Consider the following 20,047-nt stretch of genomic DNA (forward strand, 5'->3'; position numbering starts at 1 on the left):
GTGACCTAGCACGTACGGCCAAGCCCAGGGTTTATGTAGAAAAGACATCATTTGCAATATATATACTTTTTTTTGTTTGGTTAGAAAGAGTGTCACACTGTTGCCCAGGCGGCATTGCAGTGGTGTGATCTTGGCTTAGGGCAACCTCCGCTTCCAGAGTTCAAGCAATTTTCTTTCCTCAGCTTCCTGAATCACTGGGATTACAGGCACCCCCCCCCCCCACCATTCCCAGCCAGTTTTTTAATTTTTAGTAGATACAGAGTTTCGTCGTGTTGGAGAGGTTGGTCTCGAACTCCTGACCTTAAGTGATCCATCCACCTTGGTCTCCCAAAGTGATGGGATTACAGGTGTGAGCCAATATGCCTGGATTTATTAATATATATGTAGATATACATATCTATATGTGTATATATAGGTGTGTGTGTATATATATATATATATTTTTTTTTTTCAGATGGAGTCTTACTCTGTAGCCCAAGCTGAAGTGCAGTGGCATGATCTTGGCTCACTGCAAACTTTGCCTCTGGTTATCAAGTTATTCTCCTGGCTGAGCCTCCCAAGTAACTGGGACTAGAGGTGTGTACCACCACACCTGGGTTTTTTATTTTTATTTTTTGTATTTTTAGTAGAGACGGAGTTTCCCCATGTTGTCCTGGGTGGTCTCAAACTCCTGAGCTCAGACGATCCACCTGCCTCAGCCTCCCAAAGTGCGGTGATTTTAGGTGTGAGCCACTGTGCCAGGCCATATGTTTTTTATATTGTCCATAAAACTGAGACGTCCACAGTGACTTAGGGGATTTTAAAATCTATCCTGAAAAAGTACAAGAAAACGCAACTATACAGAAAAATTGTTCAAAATACCTTAATGTGGATTTGTCAGAACACAGTCTTGGATCAATCAATACTTATTTTCTCTTTTCTATTTCCTGTGAAGGTGCTAACTCCGTCCTCCATGTTTTGTTGAAATGTGTTTTTCATTTTAGGGACGCGTGACTTTCAGGGATGTGGCTATAGAATTCTCACTGGCGGAGTGGAAATGCCTGGACCCTGTGCAGAGGGCTTTATACACGGCCGTGATGTTGGAGAACTACAGGAACCTGGAGTTTGTGGGTGAGGAAAATGTCCCTCTAGACATGAGGAATCTGTCCTTGTCTATCTTGGCTCTTCCTGGTTTTGTATTCTCTTGTGATGTTGCCCCGTCCATGCTTTTGATGTACATGTCATTGTTTTCTGCAGTGATGACCCTCCTATCTGTCATGGATAGCTTCTTAGAGCTGTCTGTTTTTACATAAAAACAGAAAATTCATGAACACTTTGACTAATACAATTGAACATCATCCTGGCAGAGATGTCCCTGGAAGCCCTGAGCAGAATTGTCAGCGTGGCCCAGGATACGAGATAGAAAGCATGACACTGACTGACAAGTGTTTCCAGCTGTGGTTCTGGTTTTGTTTTCTTTTCTTTGTTTGTTTTGAGACAGAGTCTCCCTCTGTTGAACAGGCTGGAGTGCAGTGTCATGATCTCAGCTTGTTGCAACCTCTGCCTCCTGGGTTCAAGCAATTCTTGTACCTCAGACTCTCAAACTAACTAGAATTACAGGCACCTGCCTCCATACCTGGCCGATTTTTGTATTTTTAGTAGACATAGGGTATCACCATATTGGCCAGGCTGGTCTTGAACTCCTGGCCTCAAGCAATTTGCCTGCCTCAGCCTCCAAGTGTTGGGATTACAGGCGTGAGTCACCACACTTGGCCTTTCGTTCTGGTTTTTGAGAACCATCACAGAAGCATCTCTCGCTGGCACTGTGACAGTGTTCATCACATAAACTAATGATGATTTTCTCTAAGCAGCAGTCACTGCTATAGACAATTCCTCCTAGGGAGGACATCATTCAGGCTTACTGCCTCATACATATGAGGCTCTTGACTGAAGTCTTTTTTTTTTTTGACACAGAATTTTGCTCTTGTTACCCAGACTGGAGTGCAATGTCATGATCTCCACTCACTGCCACCTCTGCCTCCTGGGTTCAAGCAATTCTGCTGCCTCAGCCTCCCGAATAATTGGGATTACAGGTACCCACCACCATGCCTGGCTAATTTTTTTTTGTTTTGTTTGTTTTGTTTTGTTTTTTGTTTTTTGTTTTTTTTTTTTTTTGAGGCGGAGTCTTGCTCTGTTGCCCAGGCTGGAGTGCAGTGGCCGGATCTCAGCTCACTGCAAGCTTCGCCTCCCAGGTTCCCGCCATTCTCCTGCCTCAGCCTCCCAAGTAGCTGGGACTACAGGCGCCCGCCACCTCGCCCGGCTAGTTTTTTTTTTTGTATTTTTAGTAGAGACGGGGTTTCACTGTGTTCGCCAGGATGGTCTCGATCTCCTGACCTTGTGATCCGCCCGTCTCGGCCTCCCAAAGTGCTGGGATTACAGGCTTGAGCCACCGCGCCCGGCCCAATTTTTGTATTTTTAGTAGAGACAGGGTGTTTCTAAACTTTGAAGATCACATTTGGGAAGTTTAAGTATTGCTTTTTGTGTAATATTTACACACTTCAATATTAACTATTATTTACCATCTGTACTTAATTAGAAACCTATTGGTCTTTATGTTTTTTAGGTAGCTTTTTAAAATTCATGATGGAGTTCTCAGCAACTGGGCACAGTAATACCGGAGAAGGGTTCCACACAGGGGCATTGGAAAGACATAAAAGTCATCCCATTGGAGATTTTTGCTTCCCAGAAATCAAAAAAGATATTCATCACTTTGAGTTTCAGTGGCAAGAAGTTGAAAGAAATGGCCATGAAGCACCTATGACAGAAACCAAAGAGTTGACTGGTAGTACAGACTGACATGATCAAAGGCCTGCTGGAAACAAGTCTATTAAAGATCAGCTTGGATCAAGCTTTCATTCGCATCTGCCTGAACTGCACATATTTCCGACCGAAGGGAAAATTAGTAACCAAGTGGACAAGTCTATCAGTGGTGCTTCCTCAGCTTCAGCATCCCAAATAATTTCTTGTAGGCTCAAAACCCATATTTCTAATAAGTATGGGAAGAATTTCCTCCATTCTTCATTATCCACACAAATACAGGAAGTACGCATGAGAGAAAAACCTTGCCAATATAATGAGTGTGGCAAAGCGTTTAATTATAGCTCACTCTTAAGGAGCCATCACATAACCCATTCAAGAGAGAAACAATATAAATGTGATGTCTGTGGCAAGATCTTTAATCAGAAGCGATATCTTGCATGTCATCGTAGATGTCACACTGGTGAGAAAACTTACAAGTGTAATGATTGTGGGAAGACCTTCAGTCAAACATCATCTTTTACATGCCATCGTAGACTTCATACTGGACAGAAACCTTACAAGTGTAGTGAATGTGGCAAGACATTCAGTTGGAAGTCATCCCTTAGATGCCATCGTAGACTTCATACTGGAGAGAAACCTTACAAGTGTAAGGAGTGTGGCAACACCTTCAGTCAGATGTCATCCCTTACATGCCATCGTAGACTTCATACTGGAGAGAAACCTTACAAGTGTAATGAGTGCAGCAAGACCTTCATTCAGAAGTCATCCCTATATGCCATTGTAGACTCCATACTGGAGAGAAACCTTACAAGTGTAATGAGTGTGGCAAGACCTTCAGTCAGAAGACAACCTTGGCCGGGCGCGGTGGCTCAAGCCTGTAATCCCAGCACTTTGGGAGGCCGAGACGGGCGGATCACGAGGTCAGGAGATCGAGACCCTCCTGGCGAACACTGTGAAACCCCATCTCTACTAAAAAATACAAAAAACTAGCCGGGCGAGGTGGCGGGCGTCTGTAGTCCCAGCTACTCGGGAGGCTGAGGCAGGAGAATGGCGTGAACCCGGGAGGCGGAGCTTGCAGTGAGCTGAGATCCGGCCACTGCACTCCAGCCCCGGCGACAGAGCAAGACTCCGTCTCAAAAAAAAAAAAAAAAAAAAAAAAGAAGACAACTCTTACATGCCATCTTAGACTTCATACTGGAGAGAAACCTTACAAGTGTAATGAGTGTGGCACGACGTTCAGTGAGAAGTCATCCCTTAGATGCCATCATAGACTTCATACTGGAGAGAACCTTACAAGTGTAATGAATGTGGCAAGACCTTCCGTCGAAATTCAGGCCTTGTAATTCATAAGGCAATTCATAGTGAAGAGAAACCTTACAAGTGTAATGAGTGTGGCAAGACCTTCCGTCAGAAGTCATACCTTCAATGTCATCATAGACTTCATACTGGAGAGAAACTTTACACATGTAATGAATGTGGCAAGGTTTTTAGTAGAAGACAAAACTTTGCACATCATCATAGACTTCATACTGGAGAGAAACCTTACAAATGTGAGGAATGTGACAAAGTTTACACTCGCAGATCACAGCTTGAAACACATAGGATAAGTTCGTAATGGAGAGAGATCATACAAATGTAAGGTTTGTGACAAGGCTTTCTGGAAAAAGTCATGCCTTGTACACCATAAGAGAGTTCATACTGGGGAGAAACCGTACAAGTGTAATAAATATGGCAAGACCTTCAATCAGAAGTCAAATCTTCAATGTCATCATACACTTCATACTGGAGAGAAACTTTACACATGTAATGAATGTGGCAAGGTTTTTGGTAGAAAAGCACACCTTGCGCGTCATCATAGAATTCATACTGGAGAGAAACCTTACAAATATGAAGAATGTGACAAAGTTTTCAGTCGCAAATCACACCTTGAAAGACATAAGAGAATTCATACTGGAGAAAAACCGTACAAAGGTAAGGTTTGTGACAAGGCTTTCCGGAGTGATTCATGCCTTGCACAACATCAGAGAGTTCATACTGGAGAGAAACCTTACAAGTGTAATGAATGTGGCAAGGCTTTTAATCAAAAAGCACACCTTGCACAACATCAGAGTGTTCATACTGGAGAGAAACCTTACAAGTGTAATGAGTGTGACAGAGCCTTTAGTGGGAAGTCAACACTCATTCACCATCAAGCCATCCATGGTGTAGGGAAACTTTACAAATGTAATGATTCTCACAAAGTCCTCAATAATGCTACGACCATTGCAAATCATTAGAGAATCCATAAAGAAGAGAGATCTTGTGAAGGGGGCCACCCGTTCCACACCTGTGGGTGTTTCTTGTCAGGTGGGACTAGAGACTGAGAAAAATAAGACACAGAGACAAAGTATAGAGGAAGAAAAGTGGGCCCAGGGGACTGACGATCAGTATACGGAGGACCCGTGCTGGCACCAGTCTCTGAGTTCCCTCAGTATTTATTGATCACTATCTCTACCATCTCGGTGAGGGGGATGTGGCAGGACTATAGGGTAATGGTGGGGAGAGGGTCAGCAGGAAAATGTGAGCAAAGGACTCTGCGTCAGAAATCTTAAGTTTAAGGAAAGGTGCTGTGCCTCGATGTGCACGTAGGCCAGATTTATGTTTGACTTTACATAAACATCTCAGTGCAGTAAACAATATTGCCGCCAGCATGTCTCACCTCCAGCCATAAGGAGGTTTTATCCTATCTCAGCAAATAAAATGTATGATCGAGTTTTACACTGAGACATTCCATTCCCAGGAAGGAGCAGGAGACAGACGCCTTTCTCTTATCTCCACTGCAAAGAGGCCTTCCTCTCACTCATCCTTCTCAGCACAGACCGTTTATGGGTGTCGGGCTGGGGGACGGTCAGGTTTTTCCCCTTCCATGAGGCCATATCTTAGGCTGTCTCACTGTGGAGAAACCTTGGAGAATACCCAGACTTTTGGGCAGAGGTCCCTGCAGCCTTCTGTAGTGCATTGTGTCCCTGGGTACTTGAGACTGGAGAATGGCGATGACTTTTACCAAGCATGCTGCCTGCAAACACTTTTTTTTTTTTTTTTTTGAGACGGAGTCTCGCTCTGTGGCCCAGGCTGGAGTATAGTGGCCGGATCTCAGCTCACTGCAAGCTCCGCCTCCCGGGTTCACGCCATTCTCCTGCCTCAGCCTCCCGAGTAGCTGGGACTACAGGCGTCCGCCACCTCGCCCAGCTAGTTTTTTGTATTTTTTAGTAAGAGACGGGTTTTCACCGTGTTAGCCAGGATGGTCTTGATCTCCTGACCTCGTGATCCACCCGTTTTGGCCTCCCAAAATGCTGGGATTACAGGCTTGAGCCACCGCGCCCGGCCTGCAAACACATTTTTAACAAAGCATATCCTGCACAGCCCTAAATCCATTAAACCTTGAGTCAATACAGCACATGATTTTGCGAGCACAGGGTTAGGGCTAGGGTTACAGATTAATAGCATCTCAAGGCAGAAGAGTTTTTCTTAGTACAGATCAAAATGAAGTTTCTTAGGTCTTCCTTTTTCTACATAGACACAGTAACAGTCAGATCTATCTTTCACCCACAATCTGAAAAGTGTAATAAATGTGGCAAATTTTTCAGATATCGTTCATAACATAGTTCATCAGCGAACTCATACTGGAGAGAAACCTTACAAATGTCATGACTGGCAAGGTCTTCAGTCAAGCTTCATCCTACGCAAAACAGGAGAATTCATTCAGGAGAGAAACCTCACAAGTGTGATGATTGTGGCAAAGCCTTTACTTCCCATTCACAAATCATTAGGCATCAGAGAATCCATACTGGACAGAAATCTTACAAATGTCATCAGAGCGGCAAGGTCTGTGGGTACTCCATGCAGAACATCAGAAAATTCATTTTTGAGATAATTGTTCCAAATAAAATGAATATAGAAAATCATAAAGCTTTAATTGACATTAGAGTCAACTCCGCATTGACTTGAGTTTGAGTTGACTTAACATTGAGTTCAAACATTAATTGACACGAAAAGTGTTAATGTGAAGAAGAATGGGCCAGGTGCGGTGGCTCATGCCTGTAATCCCAGCACTTTGGGAGGCCAAGGCAGGTAAATCACTTGAGGTCAGCAGCCTGGCCAACAGCCTTGAGCCACTTTACCCAGCCTGGTTTCAATTTTTATTTTTTGAGATAGAGTCTTGCTCTTGTCGCCCAGGCTGTAGTGCAATGACATGATCTCAGCTCACTGGAACCTCTGCCTCCTGCATTCAAGCAATTATCCTGCCTCAGCCTCCTGTATAGCTGGGATTAGTGGTGTGCGCCAACACCATGCTAATTTTTGTATTTTTATTTAATTTATATTTAATTTTATCTTTGTTTTGAGATAGAGTCTCGCTCTTGTCACCCAGGCTGGAGTGTGGTGTGATCTCACTGCCACCTTTGCCTCCTGGGTTCAAGCAATTGTCCTTCCTCACCTTCCTGAGTAGCTGGTATTACAGGCGCCTGCCACCATGCCTCGCTAATTTTTGTATTTTAATAGGGAGTTTCTCTATATTGGTCAGGCTGGTCTCAAACTCCTGACCCCAGCTGATCCACCCGCCTCGGCCTCCCAAAGTGGAAGGATTACAGGCATGAGCCACTGCGACTGACCTTTTTTGAGCCTGTTTTGCAGCCTTTACAAAAATCAGGGTTTTCCCACGAGATCACGAAGATTTTCACATAAGGGACTTCTGACCATTTGTGTTGGTGTTGCTGTTGGCAGTAAAGGTCAAGCAGGAATATGGTAATAACATTCAAACTTCCCACCTTTGGCCACGATCCTGCCTTTCTAGTTGGTATTTTGGCCAGACTCAGTTACTTGGGAGGCTGAGGCAGGAGAATCACTTGAACCCAAGAGGTGGAGGTTGCAGTGAGCCGAGATTGCACCATTGTACTCCAGCCTGGACAAAGAAAACAAAGTCTTAAAAAAAAAAGTCATGCCTTTTCTCCTCCTCTTGTGGTGTGTGCTTGACTCGTCTTCTCGCCAGGTCTTCTCACAAGACTTGCAGGAGTAAATGAGTCCTGCCCAAGAAACAAAAGCAAAATTGTTCCATTTCCTAGTGGATTCGCATGAAAACTGGTAATAAGGTCACAATTTTGTTACCATATCAAGCTGAAAATGTCACCACTATCTGGAGAGTTGGACATGTTTCATTGGGAATATATTTTTTATCTCTGAATCTGTCATGAATGCATTTGTTGGCTGGGTTCGGTAATATGTGAAACACTTCATTTCAAAGAAAAGTCAAGTGAAGTAATTCAATAGAGTACCTTACTCTTTGTTTTGTTTTTTTTGAGATGGAGACTCCACTATGTTCCGTGGATCACACCTGTGGTCCATGCACCTTGGGAGACTGAGGTGGGAGGATTGCTGGAGACCGAGTCTCCTGGGAATCTTCTCGTCTCTTCTAACCCATTTCATGACAGACCCTTGGACTCTACATTGTCATCTACCTGTGACCCGGAAGCCCCCCAATTCCAGTTATTCCACCTCTCCACAGCGAACCAGTATATATCTTACATGTTTTGGTTGATGTATTATGTCTCCCTAAAATGTGTAAAAGCAAACTGCAGGCTGAACACCTTGAGCACACGTCGTCAGGACCTCCTGAGGCTGCACCACGGGGGCATTTTTAACCTTGGCAGAATAGATTTCTAAATTGATTGAGACCCAGTAGACACTTCACAAACCCATGAACACAGAAAAAATCAAGAGAGAACAGGAAAAAAACTAGGCGGAAAGCACAAAATCGGGTCCAAAATGTGAACTCCTTCGTATTTATTCAACATAAGGAAATGCTCTTCAACTTTGTGTGGAAGATGGATTACTAATATTTGATTAAAATAAAAACCCATTCTATGTAATGTTAGCCAATTTAAACCGGCAAATAGTGATCAATTATATGCATGCATGAAACTTCCTAATATTTCACTTAGTATTGCTGGTACTGCGTTCTTGGAGTAGGAGCTCAGTCTGTCAGATACATTACAGGCGAGTGGTGTCTCTCCATAGTTGGGCTTAGGTCTCTGTGTTGCATGAGTGCATAAACTGTTAAGCAGGAACCTAGGAGAGCTAGGATGTCAAAGTTCATGTCCATTAAAACTAGCAAGACATATCCCTTACTGCTCATGCATGAGTCACGGTTATAAGATGTTTGCGGTTAAGGAAAGCAGCTTAATGATACCTGTAAGGACAAACTCCTACAGAAACACGATGTCCAGACGACCCAATAGCCCATGACAATGTTTGCTTTTAAGATAGCAGGCTGGTCTCAGATTCCTGACCTCCGGTGATCCGCCTGCCTCGACCTTCCAAAGTGCTGGGATTACAGGCGTGAGCCACCACGCCCAGCCAAAGATAGCTTCAAACCAACAAAGTAATAAGTTTTCTCACACTGTCAGCCCACCGGCAGGGAGACATACCTTAGCTTTTATGTAGGCCCCTAGGTAAGAAAAACTTCATGAGGAGGCGTTCCCCCTGCTTTCTAAGGACGCCCTGCCGTGTCACTGGTAGCTTTCAATCAACTCTCCTCACTGCACTGGGACACTCGCCTTGAATTCTTTACTGCGCAAGATCCAAGAACTCTAACATAAGCTGTGGACTGTGACCCCATTTTAGGCAACAAAACGACTGAACGTTATACAAAAACAGACGGTTGATCTAATTCTAATAAAAATAGGAATTTCGTAGTCCTCATCCACCATGCCAGGAAGAGATCGACACTGGAGTCACCGTTCATGGTAACAAAGGGGCTGACAGCTGGGAAACATGGGTGGATAAGGATGAGGCACTCAGCAGCCGCCAACTGGGATTAATGAAAAGGGCAATAGGCTGTAATCCCAGCACTTTGGGAGGCCGAGACGGGTGGATCACGAGGTCAGGAGATCGAGACCATCCTGGCGAACACGGTGAAACCCCGTCTCTACTTAAAAAATACAAAAAACTAGCCGGGCGAGGTGGCCGGCGCCTGTAGTCCCAGGTACTTGGGAGGCTGAGGCAGGAGAATGGCATAAACCTGGGAGGCGGAGCTTGCAGTGAGCGGAGATCGTGCCACTGCACTCCAGCCTGGGCGACAGAGCGAGACTCTGTCTCAAAAAAAAGAAAAGAAAAGAAAAAGGCAATAGGATCCTGAAAGGGGTAGGACATCGTGTAAAACGATGTAAAAGCTGCAGAGCCACCGGGCCTGCGAGCTTCCCATGGTGAACCTGGGACTCCCTGATAACTGCACAAACTGGCGTGGGGATTTCAACATTCCGAAGCGCCCAGATTCCTGGTGTGGCTGGACTCGGGGCTAGAGTGCTGCGAAAGGAAGGTTTGAAGCAGAAAGAAAAAGAAAAGAAAACAGTCATCTGAGTCAGCCCTGGGAGCTAGGTGCAGAAAAACCATGGGTGGGTCCTGGACCCTTTCTGGGCGGGGCCTGGACACTCGGCGGTGACGGACGGGAGGGGGGAAGGTCAAAGAGGGGGCGGGGCCTGAACAAGTGCTGGGTCGTGGCTAGAGGGTGTAGGCCGCTGTGGGTGCGGGGCCTGGAACGGAACTGGGGCGGGGTAAGAGGGAGAAGGCTGCCTGGGGCCGGGTCGGACAGCCGGCAGGAGTGGCCCCAGAGGGTTATCGTCGTCTAGGGGGCGAAATCCCGAAGGTGTGTGATTCTAAAGAGCCAGGACTGGAGGGGGCGGGTCCGGGCTCTCTCCTCAGCTAGGCCATGGATGTCACCGGCTGTCATCCTCTCCCTCTAGGACTGGATCCTCCGGGTTCCGATTGGTGGATTATTTTCATGTGCCGTGATGTTACCCCTAATATCACATGGATGCTTCCTGCCCGTTTTAAGTTAATATTTCAAGCAATAGAAGGTAAAACAACTTACTGTAGTGGACCACCTGTGCTGAACGCTGAATAGTTTTTCCTCTTAAATTGAAAATGGCTTTAATGCAAAGGGCCTTTTTTGAGCAGGTAGAGTCACGCGTACTGCAGGCGGGGCGAGCTCCCCTCCGTCTGGGGCAGGGAGGGGGAGAGGGGCGGGGACCTCGGTAAAGGGGTGGAGTGGGGCGCTGGTTGCAGCGGGGCTGACAATTAGAAAGTCTTATTAGGCCGGGCGCGGTGGCTCAAGCCTGTAATCCCAGCACTTTGGGAGGCCGAGACGGGCGGATCACGAGGTCAGGAGATCGAGACCATCCTGGCTAACACGGTGAAACCCCGTCTCTACTAAAAAATACAAAAAATTAGCCGGGCGAGATGGCGGGCGCCTGTAGTCCCAGCTACTCGGGAGGCTGAGGCGAGAGAATGGCGTAAACCCGGAGGCGGAGCTTGCAGTGAGCTGAGATCCGGCACTGCACTCCAGCCTGGGCGACAGAGCGAGACTCCGTCTCAAAAAAAAACAAAACAAAACAAAACAAAACAAAATAAAACAAAAAAAAAAAGAAAAAGAAAGTCTTATTAAACTAAGCAAAGTCCTGGTTGTTTGAGTGGATAATGGAAACTGAAAGGTGACATGCAAAACTGCCTATTACACACAGGAGGTGGAGGATAATTTCATATTTCATGGAAGTAAAGTCAGGTCTTAGAGCGGTGGCTCACATCTCTAATTCCAGCACTTTGAGAGGCCGAGGCGGGAGGATCGCTTGAGCCCAGGATTTCCAGATCAGCCTGGGCAACGTAGTGAGACGTCGTCTCTACTAAAAATCAAAAAATGAGTCAGGTGTGGTGGTGCACGCCTGTGGTCCCACCTGCTCGGGGCACTGAGGTCGGATCACTTGAGCCAGGGATTTTATGGTTGCAGTGAGCTCTAATCTCGCCACCACACTCCAGCCTGGGTGACAGAGCGAGACCCTGTCTCAAACAAACAAGCAAATAAATGAGAGGTATAATTCCTCCTTTGAAAGTAAAAAAAGATTTTTTTCGTCTCTTTTCCTAGGACATTTATTTAGAAAATTTGTAAATGTATTTTCTCTGTCTCCTGAGGCTTTTCTTTAGACAGAGTTTTGCTCTTGTTGCCCACACTGGAGTGCAATGGCGTGATCTCCGCTCACAGCAACGTCTGTCTCCCAGGTTCAAGCGATTCTCCTGCCTCAGCCACTTGAGTAGCTGGGATTACAGGCATGTACCAGTATGCCCAGCTAACCTTGTATTTTTACTACAGATGGGGTTTCTCCATTTTGGTCAGACTGGTCTCGAACTCCCGACCTCAGGCGATCTGCCCGCCTCGGCCTCTTAAACCACTGGGACTACAGGTGTGAGCCACCGTGCCTGGCTTGAAGTGGTATTTTTTAGAAACAACGTAATCCTTTTCTCAGCTTAAAAACCCAGGGATGTATTTCTGAAGGACTTGGGGTCTCTCTTTGAAAGGCAAACAACAAGGGAGACAGTACCTGTACCTCGGTAGGAAGTCAAATATTTCAAACATCAAATAATTCCAATGTAAAGGTATGGACCTTTAAATAATTCTGAGCTTTGAAAGGAATGTGGTCATGCAACCTGAGTCCAGTGGTATGCAGACCCAAGTTCTAAGAGTTTTCCTGACCAAACGCGGTGGCTAACGCCTGTAATCCCAACAGTTTGGGAGGAGGAGGCGGCTGGATCACTTGACGTCAGGAGTTCGAATCCAGCCTGGCCAACGTGACGAAACCCCGTCTCTACTAAAAATACAAAACAATTAGCCAGGCTTGGTGGCTCCCGTCTGTAATCCCAGCTAGTTGGGAGGCTGAGGCAAGAGAACTACTTTAACCCAGGGGGTGAAGGTTGCAGTGAGCCGAGATCTCGCCACTGCACTCTAGCCTGGGTGACAGATAAATACTCTGTCTCAAAAAAGAAAAGAAAAGAAAAATGTAACTATAAGAATAACAGTAATAGATCTCTTCCACAAATGTGCTGGGACAACTCACTGGATATTCACATGAAAAAGAATAATGTTGGATCCCTATCTCACACAATCAAAAATTTTACTTAAAGAAATTTTAAAAAGAGAGAGAGAGAGACGAGGAAGGGATCGCTGCAGGAGGAGGTGTTACTTTGTCGCCCAGGCTAACTTGAAGCCCCAGGTTCAGCGATCCTCCCGCCGCTGCTTTGTGAGTAGCTGCAACCTCAGGATTTCAGCCCTGTGCCCGCATCTCTGCTGGGTTTAAGCAGCAGGTGGTGACCTCACTCCTTCCTGGCCTGAGCAGTCCGTCCCGCATCCCAGGCGGTGTCCCTAGGAAAGTCTCTGAAGCTGAGCGTACGGTGGACTCTCCCTTCCCAGTGAACAGAAAGGGAGAGGATTTCTATTCTATTATTTGGGCCCTCAACCTGAAATCGTTACGCTCCACCCAGGCAGGGCTTTGCATTTCGCATTCTAGTTTGCATCGCCGTTTCAGACAATTACAGGGCTTTTGAATCATGCCTCAGCCTTCCTGGCCGGTCCCGCCTGCAAAGCTCGAAAAACAGAGGCGCTGGGAGCGAGGTTCAGAGGCGCACAGGTCCCGCCCCGGCCCCGCCCTCTGCTAATTCTAAAGTGTACGGTCTCTCCGTCTCGCGCCCCGCCCCTACCTCGCCCAGGCCCCGCCCACCTTCTCGTGGGTGCCGCCCCGGCCTGGCTTCTGTCCTGCGCGCGCAGATTCGCGCAAACCCGGAAGCGGATCGCGTGGAGTGACGGTCCCACCGCAGCGGTGAGTTTTGCGCTGTGTTAAGTCTGCGTTTCCTAGGTCCCCGGCGCTTCTGTACCTGGGACCTGGGGTCCCCATAGACCTGGAAATTCTCACCCGTCTTCATTCGCCCAGAGCAAATGTAGACGTCCCCGTGAGAGTCCAGGGGTTGCTTCCTTTTGGGTTTAAAGTCGCCCTGAAGATGGTCCCTTCGTGGGTCTTTCTCTTACGGGGCAGTGTATACACTTCCCATCGCGTAGTTTTCCTGCTCAAAACCTTTTTCTGACTCCTCCCGACCCGCACTTTTTAAAGTCCTTACGGCAAGGCGGATTCCCGCCCTTGGCGCCTCCCAGCCTTGTCTTAAGGCGCCGTCGCCCCACACCTCCCTCCTCGTTCCGGGCCCTTATGCTCCCCAGGTCTCCCCACCGCAGTCACCGCTTACCCTGAGCCCGCGTGGGGGAGGTGCCCGGGGCTGTCCTATGACACCGGTTGTTCTTGCCTGCCCAGCCCAGCCCCTGGAAACTGCGCTTCTTTCTCCTGGATGCGGACGTCTTACTCCAAAGCCCCCTGGATTGTGTGGGCCAAAGGGATCAGGAGACTGAGAGAGAGCAGTAGAAAACCTGAGACAGAGAAGAATGAGAAAGACCCTAACAGATGGCAAAGTAGAGGATGGCTGAGGGATTTGCCAAGAGAGCAAAAATGAAAAAAAAAGAAAAGAAAAAGAAAGCAGGAGGAGCAGATCCCAGGGAAAAAGAAAACAAGAGCTAGAGAGAGAAGAGGAGAATGAGAGATGTGTACAGAATTAGGGAGGGAAGCACAGTAATGAAGACAGAGGAGCTGGGCGCAGTGGCTCACGCCTGTAATCCCAGCAGTTTAGGAGACTGAGGCAAGGGGATTACTTGAGTGCAGGAGTTCGAGGCCAGCCCGGCCAACATACTGAGACCCCCATCTCTGCCAAAAGAAAAAAAAATTAACCGGGCGTGATGGTGCACACCTGTAATCCCAGCTACTCTGAAGGCTGAGGCAGGAGGATTACTTGAGCCCAGGAGGTCCAGGCTGCAGTGAGCCGAGATCATGCCACTGCACTCCAGCCTGGTCAACAGAGCGGGACCCTGTCTCAAAAGATTAAAAGGAGTGGGGGACTTTGGGTTCAGATGAATGGGTGAGTTCATTGGATATGATTAGTTGTGACATGTTGACTTCTCTGTATATAATCTAATAACTTAAAACTTGTTTAAATTATACAGATGATATTGAGAATTTTAAAATTCCTATCTATAAGGCATGTACATTCTATAAATCTTGGCATCAGAGGTCAGCTTCCACTTGGAATCCCTATACAGCCAGAGGGTAGTGACTTAATTCAATTGTGAGACACTCTCTTCCCTTTTCCCATGGTGGGGTAGGGGCAGTGAAATGGGAGAATCATTTTCTGTTGTTATGTAATAGTTTTACTTTAATTAATGTATCTTTTGAGACAGGGTCTGCCTCTGTCCCCCAGGCTGGAGTGCAGTGGTGTGATCTCCTCTAACTGCAGCCTCGACCTCCTAGACTCAAGCAATCCTCCTGCCTCAGCCTCCTGAGTAGCTGGGACCACAGGCGTGAGCCACCAAACCCGGCTAAGTTTTGTACTTTTTTTTTTTTTTTTTTTTTTTTTTGCAGAAATGGGATTGTACTATGTTTCCCAGGCTGGTCTCACTTCTGGCCTCAAAGGATCTTCCGGCCTTGGCCTCCCAAATTACTGGGATTCCAGGTGGGATTACAGAGAGGAGCCACTGTGCCTGGCCTACATAGTCATCGTTTGTTTGTTTGTTTGAGATGGAATGTCACTCTTGTCCAGGATGGAGTGCAGTGGCACAATCTCGGCTCACCGCAATTTCCGCTTCCCAGGTTCAGACGATTCTCCTGCCTCAGCCTCCCGAGTAGCTGGGATTACAGGCATGAGCCACCATGTCCAGCAAATTTTGTGTTTTTAGTAGAGACGGGGTTTCTTCATATTGGTCATGCTGGTCTCAAACTCCCAACCTCAGATGATCCACCTGCCTTGGCCCCCCAAATGCTGGGATTACAGGCATGAGCCACCACGCCTAGCCCATAGTACTTTTTAAAAGAGCAGTGGCTCACGCCTGTAATCCCAGCACTTTGAGAGGCTGAGGCGGGTGGATCACAAGGATCACAAAGTCAGGAGTTTGAGACCAGCCTGACCAACATGGTGAAATCCCTTTACTCCTAAAAATTTTAAATTAGCTGGGTGTAGTGGCACGCGCCTGTAATTCCAGCTACTTAGGAGGCTGAGACAGGAGAATCACTTGAACCTGGGAGGTGGAGGTTGCAGTGAGCCAAGATTGCGCCACTGTACTCCATCCTGGGTGAGAGTGAGACTCCATCTCAAAAAAAAAAAAAAAAAAGGACCATCAAAGCTGAGCATGGTGGCTCATGCCTGTAATCACAGCACTTTGGGAGCCAATCACCGAAGGTCAGTAGTTCACGACCATTCTGGCCAACATGGTGAAACCCCGTCTCTAGTAAAAATACTAAAAAACTAAGCCGGACGTGATGGCGTGCACCTGTAGTTCCAGCTGCTCAGGAGGCTGAGGCATGAGAATCACACGGACTTGGGAGGTAGAGGTTGCAGTGAATCGAAACGATACCACTGCCTTGCAGTCTGGGGGCAGAGCGCATCTTCATCTCAGAAAAACAAAGAAACAACAACAACAAAAAATGAAAGCAAAAGGGACATCGAAAGTGCTTTTGTTCTCATTGTGTAACGTATTTTCTTTCTGGTTCCTCTTCATTTCTGTCTTTCCTTCTTTTTTTTTTTGCAGTTTTACTTTGAGATAAATCTTGATTTTAAATATTTCTTTTTTAATCCATAATCACTTCTGAAAGACGCCTTTGTGGCATCCTATAACCAGCTCACATCATTCCTTTCTGTACATGTATATGGTCCAGTTATTTTCCCGCTGACATCTGAATTTGTTCGATTTTTGAAAAAACAATTTCAAAATAGTTCCTGTTTGAAATTAGTTGCGTCCGATCAGATCGAGGTCTGCATGCTTTCTAGTCTTTATTATTTATTGGAAACTTTTAACATCGAAATGTAATTTAACCAGTTAGCCTATTTTTCGGTTTTCTTTCCTTATGTCATTTGTTAAAATCTTGAGCTATGAGCTATTAAGTGCATGTTTCCCTCAAGGCACCTCTGGGCCATTTGGACAAATGTTGAAAGCCCAGCTCCTCAGTGTGGCTCCACAGCCCGGTGTCCAGGGCCCCTGCCAGTGTCCAGCCTCCTCCTGGGAGCTTGCCCTCATCTCCTGACTCCCTCTGCCCCAGGCATATTGCTTTTCTCTTTTCCCAAACACGAAAACCCTTCCTGTCTCAGGTCGCTGTCCCTGCTCTTACCCTATGTCCCTAAATGATCACAGCCCTGCCCCTTTCTCCTCTTTCAGGTCTAGGCTGAGAGCTGTCTCCCATGCCCTCCCACCCCCATCTGAAGTTCCCTCTGCCTGTCAGTCTCTATCATGTTACTCACATTTTATTATCTCTGCATCAGTCACATCAGAAACACTCTTCTTATTTTAATTTTTTTTTTTTGAGACAGTCTTACTCTATCATGCAGGGTGTGAGTGCAGTCTCGTGACCTTCTCTCCCTGCAGCCTCTATCTCCTGGGTTCAAGCGATTCTTCTGCCTCACCCTTGCAAGTAGCTGAAATTAAATGTGTGTGCCCCCACACCTGGCTTATTTTTGTATTTTAATTTAATTTAATTAATTAATTTTACTTTTGAGTCTCAACCTATCTCCCAGGCTGGAGTGCAGTGGCGTAATCATGGTTCACTGCAACCTCCACCTCCCGGGTTAAAGCAATTCTCCTGCCTCAGCCTCCTGTGTAGCCGGGATTTACAGACTCCCACCAAGCCCAGCTACTTTGTCTATTTTTAGTAGAGATGGAGTTTCACCATGTTGGTCAGGCTGGTCTCAAACTCCTGACCTCAAGTGATCCACCTGCCTTGGCCTCCCAGAGTGCTAGGGTTACAGTAATGAGCCACCACGCCCGCCCCAACTTTTGTGTATTTAGTAGAGACGGGGTTTCACCATGTTGGCCAGGCTGGTCTCGAACTCATGACCTCAGGTGATCCATCTGCCTAGGCCTACCAGTGTGCTGGGATTATAGGCAAGAGCCGCCGTGCCCGCCCCGAGATGCCATTCTGCCTGGATTATTTTGAGTGTTTTGTGTCTCCCTTTGTTGGAGGATACACATTTCCCATCTTGGCCACAGGACAACTGCAGCATCGTCTCTGTGGTTGTGGTTTAGATGCTGAGGCGTCCTCAGGGAAGACTCAGGGCCTGCGGCAAGTGTGAGGATGGTCCCACATTTCTTCTGGAAATTTCAACTCTAATTGGTCTGAACTTCCTGTGGCTATTTATTTCAGTCAAAATAAGAGGAGAAGGCCTCACTAAGGTCAGAAAAGCCCTACAGACTAGACCCTGTGTCCTCAGGCAGTCCCAAGGCATCCCCATTTTTGTCATCTGTGTCACTGCCTCACTCCAGCTCCTGGGTCTTCCGTGCTCTGCACATCACCAGGGCCCAGTTTGGCCATCATGAGCAGGGGCTTTGCCACCAGCAGGTGATGCACTCAGAGTCAGGGGTGCTGGATTCCCTTCAGGAAGGGTGGGGAGGTGGTCAGGGACCTGAGGGGCATGAAGGACACACCCCCTACACAACTAGTTCTGTTCCGGAGGATCTGGAGGCTCCATGACTTCAGGAAAGATTCTTCTAAGGATGAGAGTGCAAATAGCACAGTGCACTGCAGCCCGAGGGCCACCTCTTCCTGCCAGGACAGTGGCGATGATTCTCTACTGGCTTTTCCTTGCCTGTCACAACACATGAGCATACACACACACACACACACACACACACACACACACACAGAGTCACAAGGCTGCTGGGGAGCCGAAGGTCAAGTGCTATAATGTAAATATGTGGCCAGGTGTGGTGGCTCACGCCTGTAGTCCTACCGCTTTGGAAGGCCGAGGCAGGCAGATGATGAAGACCAGCCTGGCCAACATAGTGAAATCCCATCTCTACAAAAAAAAAAAAAAAAAAGAAAAAGAAAAGAAATGAGCCAGGCATAGCAGTGTGCATCTGTAATCCCAGCTACTTGGGAGACTGAGACAGGAGAATGGCTTGAACCCAGGAGGCAGAGGTTGCAGTGAGTGGAGATCGCGTCATTGCACTTCAGTGCAGCGACAGAGCAAGACTCCATCTCTGTATCAATAAATATGCTATAATGTAAGTGTGGAACACAAGTATTTTTTCCACAAAGAGGGGCCACTGGTTCCTGGGAAGGAAGTTTGAGGGTTACATCACTGGTCATCGCTGGAAGACTTAGGAACTGGAGGAAGGAAAAGCCGTATTTATCCTCACAGGATGCTCCTGTGCTCAGCAGTTGGTAAGACGGATGGGCTGAGCTATTGCAGTGACATTTAGAAAAAGGAATTTTTCTCTCCACCCGGCACACACCGTCACCCACCCTATTACACACTCCTCCCTTTCCTGTTGTCTTCTCTAGAATGGCAAAGTTGGTGCTTCCCCAGGTGGGCCTCTGAGGGAGGGGAGTGGTTTCTCTGCCTGTCCTTGACCCCCTCCCTCAAATCTTCCACCTTCCTGTCCACTGTTCTATTCTGACGCTCATTGCTTGCAATTCTGTCAGTTCGCACCATCCCAAGACCCAACTAAGACCCAAGGATTTGTGTCTGGGAATATTTAAGCCAATGTCATTGCCAAGTGAGAAGTCTTAGACCCCAGGAATTTTTCTTCCCTGAGAGTCTGGGCAGTAAGGAAGCCTCTCGTCTTTCTGCAGAGTTTAGGTCAACCAGGACCCTGGCACATGAGACCCCAGAGAGGACATACTAGTATCGCTCAGTCATTCTCATTCACTCACTCACTCAGTAGCTATGGAGCCAGGGGACACAAATCTAGGTGCTGTCTGTGCCAGGCATGAAAATGGCAAACCAACAGACTATAATTTCCTGCTTTCTCCAGGTTATTTTTCGTTTTTATTTATTTGAGGTGGAGTCTCACTCTGTCACCCAGGCTGAAGTGCAGTGGCACCATCTCGGCTCACGGCAACCTCCGTCCTCTGGGTTCAAGTGATTCTCATGTGTCAGTCTCCCAGGTAGCTGGGACTACAGGCGTGCACCAGCATGCCTGGCTAATTTTTTATTGATTGATTTGGAGACAGAGTTTTGATATTGTGCCCCAGGCTGGAGTGTAGTGCCATGATCTCGGCTCACTGCAGCCTCCACCTCCTGAGTTTAAGTGATTCTCATGCCTCAGTCTCCTGAGCAGCAGGGATTACAGGCATGTGCCACCACGCCTGGCTGATTTTTGTATTTTTGGTAGAGACAGGATATCACCATGTTGGTCAGGCTGGTGTTGAACTCCTGACCTCGTGATACGCCTGCCTCCGCCTCCCAAAGTGTTGGGATTACAGGCATGAGTCACTGCACCTGGCCTCATTTTTGTATTTTTAGTAGAGATGGGGTTTCACCGTGTTGGCCAGGCTGGTTTCGAACCTCTGACCTCAAGTGATCT

General features: G+C 47.1%; 3 protein-coding genes across 7 annotated transcripts in view; all 3 read left to right on the plus strand.

The window, feature by feature from the left end:
- The window catches only part of LOC117091318 (zinc finger protein 816-like), a 6,862-nt gene extending 2,433 nt beyond the window's left edge, over positions 1–4,429 (plus strand). Inside the window, 3 exon segments of the mRNA XM_033223579.1 lie at positions 984–1,110; positions 2,603–3,612; positions 4,070–4,429. Of these exon segments, the coding sequence (XP_033079470.1) occupies positions 984–1,110; positions 2,603–3,612; positions 4,070–4,414 (1,482 nt within the window). The 3' untranslated portion in view covers positions 4,415–4,429.
- LOC117093598 (zinc finger protein 845) overlaps positions 1–20,047 on the plus strand; it is a 146,678-nt gene that overhangs the window by 111,245 nt on the left and 15,386 nt on the right. Inside the window, exons 1-2 of one of the 5 annotated variants that reach the window (XM_033228901.1) lie at positions 13,046–13,475; positions 19,314–19,365. The exons of 2 other annotated variants lie outside the window; for them this stretch is intronic. The gene's annotated coding sequence lies outside the window, so the exon portion shown is untranslated. Of the gene's footprint in view, positions 1–1,065; positions 1,111–13,045; positions 13,476–19,313; positions 19,366–20,047 lie in introns of those variants that run through there. 2 more of the 5 variants (XM_033228898.1, XM_033228899.1) reach the window with 2 other exon arrangements.
- LOC117093601 (zinc finger protein 761-like) overlaps positions 1–20,047 on the plus strand; it is a 174,369-nt gene that overhangs the window by 56,266 nt on the left and 98,056 nt on the right. The gene's annotated exons all lie outside the window — the stretch shown is intronic.

This window comes from Trachypithecus francoisi, unplaced genomic scaffold, assembly GCF_009764315.1.
Source record: "Trachypithecus francoisi isolate TF-2019V2 unplaced genomic scaffold, Tfra_2.0 Lachesis_group12, whole genome shotgun sequence".
Lineage (NCBI taxonomy): Eukaryota > Metazoa > Chordata > Mammalia > Primates > Cercopithecidae > Trachypithecus > Trachypithecus francoisi.